The sequence below is a fragment of the Sinocyclocheilus anshuiensis genome, unplaced genomic scaffold, assembly GCF_001515605.1.
Source record: "Sinocyclocheilus anshuiensis isolate Anshui unplaced genomic scaffold, SAMN03320099.WGS_v1.1 scaffold708, whole genome shotgun sequence".
NCBI lineage: Eukaryota > Metazoa > Chordata > Actinopteri > Cypriniformes > Cyprinidae > Sinocyclocheilus > Sinocyclocheilus anshuiensis.
Window position 1 is genome coordinate 2,167,944 of NW_015555881.1, and position 8,260 is coordinate 2,176,203.

An 8,260-nucleotide genomic window follows, 5' to 3' on the forward strand; every position below is an offset into this window, starting at 1 on the left:
GCAAATATAAAAGTAAAAAACTGATTCAAAATAATAACAACTATAATAGTCTCAATGATACTAAAATAACACTGTTTTGCATCAAAAAAAATGATCCCATTGGCAGAATTTTTTTTTTTGTTTTAAACAAAAACTTGAATTTGATACATTTTTCAGAAAACAACACTTTATACCTTTAGTACTTTTCCTTCTCAAGTAAATGTGTCTTGATTTAAGAATGTTTAGATATTTGTACTGTAAATGACAAAAATACTGAGTAAGAAAATCAATCAATCAATTTTTTGCATTCAGTCTAGCTGACTAAAAGACTAATTTGACAATTATATAAATATTGACAGTATTCATATAGCGCCATGTTAAATGTTGTACTATCTGTATACCGAAAGCCTTTTATGCCAGGTGTTGATATATATTATACTAGCATGTTTCACTTCAGTCTGTATGACACGTTGTATATAGGTTGTTGATTTTTCTTGAAATAACTTATCAAACTTTTACCAAAGAACATTAATACAAGAGTAATGTACGCTGCTGTAAATGTATGTATATTAATGATTTAAACCAATACAGCTGTTTATGGTCCCACATGCAGTGCTGTGTAAGGAAATATTAATAGTGCACTTGCGCCATCTGCTGGACACATACAAGCAGCACAAAATAAATATATAAAATCAATACAATTAAATATAAATCAAATCTAAAATAGATAATAATATAAATAAAACGATACAATGCTCCTCAAGTAAATGCATCTTAATTTAAGAATCTATCATATATATATATATATGATAGATAGTAATGACAAGCTAATAATATATACAGTATATATATATATATGTACACACACACACACACATACATATGTATATGTATATATATATAATCAATACAGTAATGAGAATGACATTGTTATGCTAATGAGGACTGGGAAAATAGGATTAATGTTCTTCATGCAAAACATAATTCCTGATTTTTTTTTTGTTTTTTTTTTGGGTGAAATATGACCTGAACCTGTTCAGATTCACCTGAATAACCAGCGTAATCAAAGAGTAATACACATGATTCTTTTATTGCCACCAATCATAAAGAATAGGAATAATTCATACAAGCAGAGATGGGACCTGTAAACACGGTTTGGGCTTTGGGAGGTTGAATTCTGTCACCTGTTTTATGGCCTGTGAACCGCTGTGATCAAACGCTCAGTGGAAGGTGCTTTCAAGAGAAAAGCACGATAGTACAAATAAAAGGCACGTTTTCCTAAACACAACTCGGGATGGCAAAGCAACACTGTAGTTTAGTAATGAATAATAAGATTTAGGATAGTTTTGTTGCAGCATTACAAAAACAGTTAAACCACCACTGATTAGTTGGAGTCAGTTTAATGAGTGTAATATAATAGAACATCTTTCCCTAGGATTAGATAAATAAGGTTCAGTGAAATTATGCTGGGATTTCGGAAAAATCCTTCAGTAATTTCGCAGACTAGAAATTTGTGAAAATATTATGTAAAGATTTAGAGCAGCTTAAACTGAACTAGTCTTTCTTTTCAAAACCTTCTGTTGATTCATCATGATCTGCAATTTAGGTTTGGCTAATAATAATGCAACTTTGACTCGCGAAATAGAGGGTGATATAATATTAATCAACAAAAATATGCACTTCATGTATATGCACATGTAAAATGCATATACATGGTGATTCTATCTTGTGCTGTAAATTGTTCAGTGAAAATATGAAGTATGAGATTATTTTATTGTTTGTATGTTATTTAGTATTTAATAAATTAAATAGAATTCATTTAACTGTAAAATTACAATTATTTAAAACTAAAAATAGATTTTTCTCATTCATCCTGTACCTCCACATCAATATATTCAGAGTTTAATATGACAAAATTCACTACATAAATATCATGTGTTGTGTTTGTGTGAGAATGACGATATTCAAAGTGATGCAATAATGCAAACGATAACAACAATCATATTCAAATTTAGAGAAAGAAAAGAGATCCACAGTTGAGCATATATGAAACTGCACATCATTCTAGACTACAAAACTTCTTTAATATTAATGCAAATCACAATTTATGGGTGAATCTCACCAAGAAAGGTCATATTCCACTCTGCCAAAAAAAAAAAAAAAAGAAGAAAATAAATTATATTCAGCATAAAGCAAATGAAGCTTGTTTCTAGGACCATTTATATTTTTTGGATTATTCTCATGACAATAATAAGCTTCATTGACTACCTTTCTGTTGATTTTGGGGTCAATTTCCTGAGTTATTTTATGAGATTCACCCTTATTTATGCATGATAACTTTATAAGTTAATATCTTAGTGCTTTTTTCCAAACAGTAATTATATTGGATAACATTTCCCCCCCCCCAAAAAAAAAAAATTATATTCAGTATTTAAAAAAAAAAAAAGAAACCTGTTTGCAGGAACATTAATATTTTGTTGCATTATTTTTATGGGGAATTTTCATTATAAAAAAAAAATGATATTCAGTATTTAAAAAAAAAAAAAGAAACCTGTTTGCAGGAACATTAATATTTTGTTGCATTATTTTTATGGGGAATTTTCATTATTTTCATTTTGGGGTTAGTTTCATGACGTTTTTATGAGATACACCCTTATGCACTAAGATATAAGTTCAGATCTTAGTGCTATTTTCCAAACAGCAATCAGATGCAAAAATAAATAAATAATAATAATTTAATAAAAAAAAAGAAGAAAACCAAGTATATTCAGCATAAAAAAGGAAACCTGTTTGTAGGACTACTAATATTTTTTGAATTATTGTCAAGATAATTAAGCTTCAATGTCTTTATGACAAAAATACATTTTTTTGATGATTTTTGGGGTCAATTTCTTGACATTCAGTCTCACGCTTGCATATCTTGGAGCTATTTTCTAAACATGAATAGTATTAGATGCAAATTTCATTTATCTGAAATGTGGATTTAAAGAAAAACACTAAATGCTACAGAAGCATGTTTACGATATAATAAATATGAATATTTTAAAGCGTGGCTAAAATGGTGAAAAATCCAGTAATACTCCAGTTTGTCCAGTAATTAGACTGTGCAAAAACACACCAGACCGTCTCTTTCACACAGAAAAGCGTTAATTGTGCTATTCATTTAGAACGGTTTAATTTAAAATAATCATCAGAAGAATAATTATAATACCAGTGTATTATATGTGTGTGTTTGTGAAGCCCACAGTCGAACCATGAAAGCCAGAACCCATAGAAACATCCAAGGTATAAAGTAAAGGCCTGAGCCGAGCAACTACACACTTCTGACACGTTTAAAGAAGGAGCTAAACTCAAGGAATACTGGGAAAGCATAAATATTTTACATTGCGAGCACACAAAAGCACCTCCGCTGGGGCTCTGGATGCTAGCAACAATGACCACAAGTACAATTAAGGTTTTAAGTCATGCGAGTGCCAGAGGTTTCAACGTCATAGAAAACTGAAGGTGTCTGTGTGTGTGTGTGTGTGTGTGTGTGTGCAGCATGTCGGAGTGTGATTTCTGTTCAAGCAAACACATTCACGTCATCTTCCCTCTGAAAAGCAGTGATTTGATAGAAGCTACCAAATGATCTCGCGCACTAGCTGCAGTAAAGGACGAACTCCTAAAATAGGTCGATATAAACAGCTTTGTTTTTTGTTTTTCGTTTACGTTTTCTCAAATAGTAGTTTTCCTTATCTCTTACCAACGAACATGAAAATCCGGTTGTGCTTGATAGACAAAACTAAAACTTTTTTATTCTAAAATACTCTTTATCTAGTTTTCGTCACATGCCTCTTGGAGGCCGAGTTCATCCAAACTCCCCTTTCGAACGGCTGTCTTCTTCAAAAATAGAGATTCTCAGCCAACGCAATAAAATAACTGTCAGTTCTAGAATTCAGCTTTCGGTGAGAGCGCTTTCGCATCATCCAAACTAAAATCCTGCGTCGTTGGACAAGCGTCTCCGACGGAGATCAGTCATCTGAGCGTGTGTGTTTTCGTAAAAGAGCGGCGCCGTGAGCCTCCTGCGTGATTTCAGGTGTCGTCACTGTTTTCTTTCCACCGGCTGCTTCAAACACAGTTCGCTTCCCGCCGACACGATTGGCAGGTTGTTGTCACGGTGATGGCCAATCAGGTGGCTTATGCTCTCGAATATGTGATCTTTGGTCCGGACCTTGAGGAGACATAAATTTGATTTGAAAGTTTAAGCACACATGACAGAAACATGCTTACATGCTCTACCATTTAAAAATCTGGTGTCAGTAAGATTTTTTTTTGAAGAAATTAATATTTTTGTTTAGCAAGGACGCATAAAATTGATCAAAAGTACCAGTAAAGACGTTTAAAATGTTACAGAAGATTTCAAATAAATGCTGTTCTTTTGAACGTTCTATTCATCAAACTTCAAAGAATCATGAAGAATAAAATGTATCACGGTTTCCACAAAAATATGATGCAGCACAACGGTTTTCAACAGTGATAATAATCAGAAATATTTATTGAGCACCAGTGTTATTTTAGTATCAATATACTATTATAGTTTTTGTTCATATTCTTAATTAGATTTAATATTTTTACACCGTTTACATTTTAATTTTAGTTAAACTTTTAGTAATTTTGTGTTTGTTATTAGTTTTTTTTAATGTCTATATAGTTTGTATTAAGTTTTAGTTTAAATGAAAATGTCAGCTAGCTGAAATAATACAATTATTTGGAGTCCAAAAGTCCAGATTGGAAATATTGTATTTCATTCATTCAAACCTGGAACTAAACAGCTTTAGGATTTGGAAATGTTTTAAATAAAATGATCAAATGAACAGAGATCTATTTCAGATTCTGCAGTATCTCTGTGACTAATCAAATATAAGCAAATGAGTGTCGCTGATCATGTGACAGAGATTTTCTTCTCCACTGACGCTCACGATGCTCTTTGCAACATCTCAAATCATGCTGGAGAACTTTTCACTCCAAATGTTTTACTTTCAACTACAAAAGAGCCTAAAACAGAAGCACTTTCTCTAGAGCTCTAAGACGTTTGAATCCCACTAAGTTTACTTTAATACACTGTAAAAAAATTTATCGGAGAAAAAAAAAACCCTACTGGAGTTTGTTTTACAAGAAAACACTATTTCAAAATTACATGTTTAATTCAATGTGCTGTTTCTTTGTAATTATTTGTGAAATTTACAAGCAATGTTGAAAACGGTTTCTCATTTTTCAGTGTATGTGATTACATATCGCTAAAATCTGTTCATATTCATCAATGCCCAGAGTAGGCTTTTTATTCTTAAAGGAGACATATTATGCCCCTTTTTACAATATGTAATATATTTTACATTTTTATTTAGTCTCAAAATGTCACCCAGCTCTTCATATAAGGTTGGTTGGTGTTTCAACACCAATGTTTTTGCTATTTTCATGGTGAGTAATGTTAAAAATCCAATAAATAAATTATTGAGTATGTCGCCACAGCTCCTGTACCACCGCTGAGCGGCCGGGTCACCGGCTCGGCTCCTCAGCGAAAACCTGAATATGCGTTGCATCTGCTGCCTACTTATACTCACGCTGTGATCAGCAGCAGCTGGATGCAATAATCGCATGCCAATGTGCATTGGCTCGTTTAGTTTACACTCGAAGTGGATTGGTCTCTCTAAGCGAGATCCCAATTTCGTCGGTCAGCCGACGTGACGTCTCCGTTCCCTCCTTCAGGGAACGAGGGTTACATACGTAACCGAGACGTTTTATGTGCCACCTATTGACGGCGCTGTAAAACACGTACATTACATAGTCCTACAGCAGTGTTAAGAATGAACAGACTATAAACACTTACTCATGTCAAAGAGGTCCTTCCTCGGGCTGTCTTTAGCTGTCCCACTCGTGCCCGAATCGGACGGCGTCTCTGACTCTCCCTGGAGGGCAGCCAACATCTGTGTGTCAATGTGCTGCGTGTTCACATACGTGGGCACTTCTCCTGGTTTAGGGGCTTGACCTTTGACCTCAGGGAGACTGTATATGTCACAGGAGCCTAAATGAAAGGCACAGACAGAAACACTTTTTTGTGTGATCTGTCCCTTTAACTCAATGTCAAAACAGTGAAAATAAAAGGAACTTGTACCTTGTTGGATGAACATGGGGCGGCCCTGGTAGTATGTCTGGTGGACTCCTGCGGCCTGTGTGGACAGCAGCAAACAGCACATGAGTCATCAACAACAATAATGAAACACCTCCTCATCGCTGAGGAGTCCACATACACTGACAGACAGGAAGCAGAGGCCACACTACAGGAAGTCACAGTTTATTATAACTAAAATTAAAATCACACTATTAATGTCAACATTTATACAAGCTGTTAAGAAGTAGATCATGCAGAATGGGAGTTAAAAAAAAAAACTAATACTGTACTGCAACTTGAGAAATTTTATAATAATATTTCTTACTTTACTGTTTAATTTATATATGTTGGGATAGGAAAGTTGGAATAGTTCTGTATTTTGTATTGTTCTTTTCAATATTATGACAACATTTATTTATTTATTTATTTAACATTTTATTATATGTGTTGGGATGGGAAAGCTGTAATTGTTCTTTTTGTGTTATTTATTATAAATAAACAAATTAATAAATATTATATTTATTTATTATTTTAATTGAATTACTACATACCTTGGAGTGGGAAAGTTGTTCTGTATTTTGTGTTGTTCATTTTAATATTATAACAAAATATAATATTTATTTATTTATTATTTTAATTATTACATGTTGGAGTGAGAAAATTGTTCTGTATTTTGCGTTGTTCATTTTTAGATTATAACAAAATATATATATTTTTTTTATTTATTTATTTAATTATCATAAATTGGAGTGCTAAAATTGGAATTGTTCAGTATTTTGTGTTGTTCTTTTCAATATTATAACAAAATGTAATATTTATAATATATTAATTTATTTATTTATTAAATTAATTAATGTTTTTATACGTTGGAGTGAGAAAATTGGAGTTGTTCTGTATTTTGCGTTGTTCATAATAAAATATAATATTTAGTTACTCTTATTAAATTTTCTTGTTATATATTGGCGTGGGAAAATTTAAATTGTTCTGTAATTTATGTTTTTCCTTTTGATATAATAACAAAATGTAATGTTTATTTTAAAATTATTTTAATTTAATTAATATATATGTTGGGGAGGAAATATTGGAATTGTTCTATATTTTGCGTTATTACTTTCAAAATTAAAACAAAACATAATAAAGTATAATAAAAAAAAAAAACGCTTGCAAACATTACAATTAATATCAGATTTGTTTGGTTTCCGTTCCCTAAATTTAATATTGTCTCGATTCATTTTAGTGACCTGATTTCCTTGATCTACAGAGGTAAATACTATGCTTTATAAAAACCTCAGAATAATAGCATAATCTTTACTCTCATTATTTACCAAAACACAATTAATGAAGAGCTATTGACAAACACGCGAGTTGCATTTGCAGAAGCAGCTGAGCTCGAGTGATGATCGATCAGAGGTCAGGTTACTATAAATAGCGCATGAGTGTGGGCGAGTGATTAGTTCTGCAGACCTGGCTGCTGTCTTGCGTCTGATTGGTCAGTCTAGCATCAATGAAGCCTCCTGGTGGCGGCATCTTTCCGGGAATGCTGTTGTAGTAGTGATGATCGGCCGACTCCTCTCCTTCCTCCGTCCACGGGGGCTCGTCTATACTCATAACCCTAAACACAGGACACAGTGAGAGCGGGGTCTGAGGATCAGAATCCTGAAGGTGTGGATGAGGACTCACCTGTCGTGCATGGATGAGGGTTTGCTGGACGGACACTGCAAATAGAGCTGAAAGCGCAGGTCGAACGCCTGACCGATTGTACTGATCACGTCCTGAGCCAGACCGTCAGAGCACTCCAGAATATGACAGGCTAGAAAACACAGGACACGTCAGGATCAATATCACCAAACCTGTCGAGAGCGTGTCCACCTCATAATTCACCCCAAAATCAAAAGAAACTTTTATGACCATTAAGATTTATTGTTACATTATTGTCATGACAATTAAGCACATTTAACCCCTAAATTCTTATTACTGTAGATTTTTTTTTTTCAAATTTTGAAGATTTTGGTAGCATTTATTAATTTATACATATAAAATATATATACGTTACCATATTTTTGCAATACTAAAATAACACTGCGGTAAAATATATATTTTACAAGTTGTTATTCATATTTTGAATTTGTTTAT

General features: G+C 32.9%; 1 protein-coding gene across 1 annotated transcript in view; it reads right to left on the bottom strand.

The window, feature by feature from the left end:
• Positions 1-4,130: 4,130 nt before the first annotated feature.
• LOC107675707 (SHC-transforming protein 3-like) overlaps positions 4,131-8,260 on the bottom strand; it is a 26,323-nt gene continuing 22,193 nt past the window's right edge. The window contains exons 7-11 of the mRNA XM_016470120.1: positions 7,808-7,937; positions 7,592-7,739; positions 6,131-6,185; positions 5,846-6,040; positions 4,131-4,189 (exon numbers count right to left, since the gene is read on the bottom strand). Coding sequence (XP_016325606.1) covers positions 4,131-4,189; positions 5,846-6,040; positions 6,131-6,185; positions 7,592-7,739; positions 7,808-7,937 — 587 coding nt within the window. The remainder of the gene's footprint in view (positions 4,190-5,845; positions 6,041-6,130; positions 6,186-7,591; positions 7,740-7,807; positions 7,938-8,260) is intronic.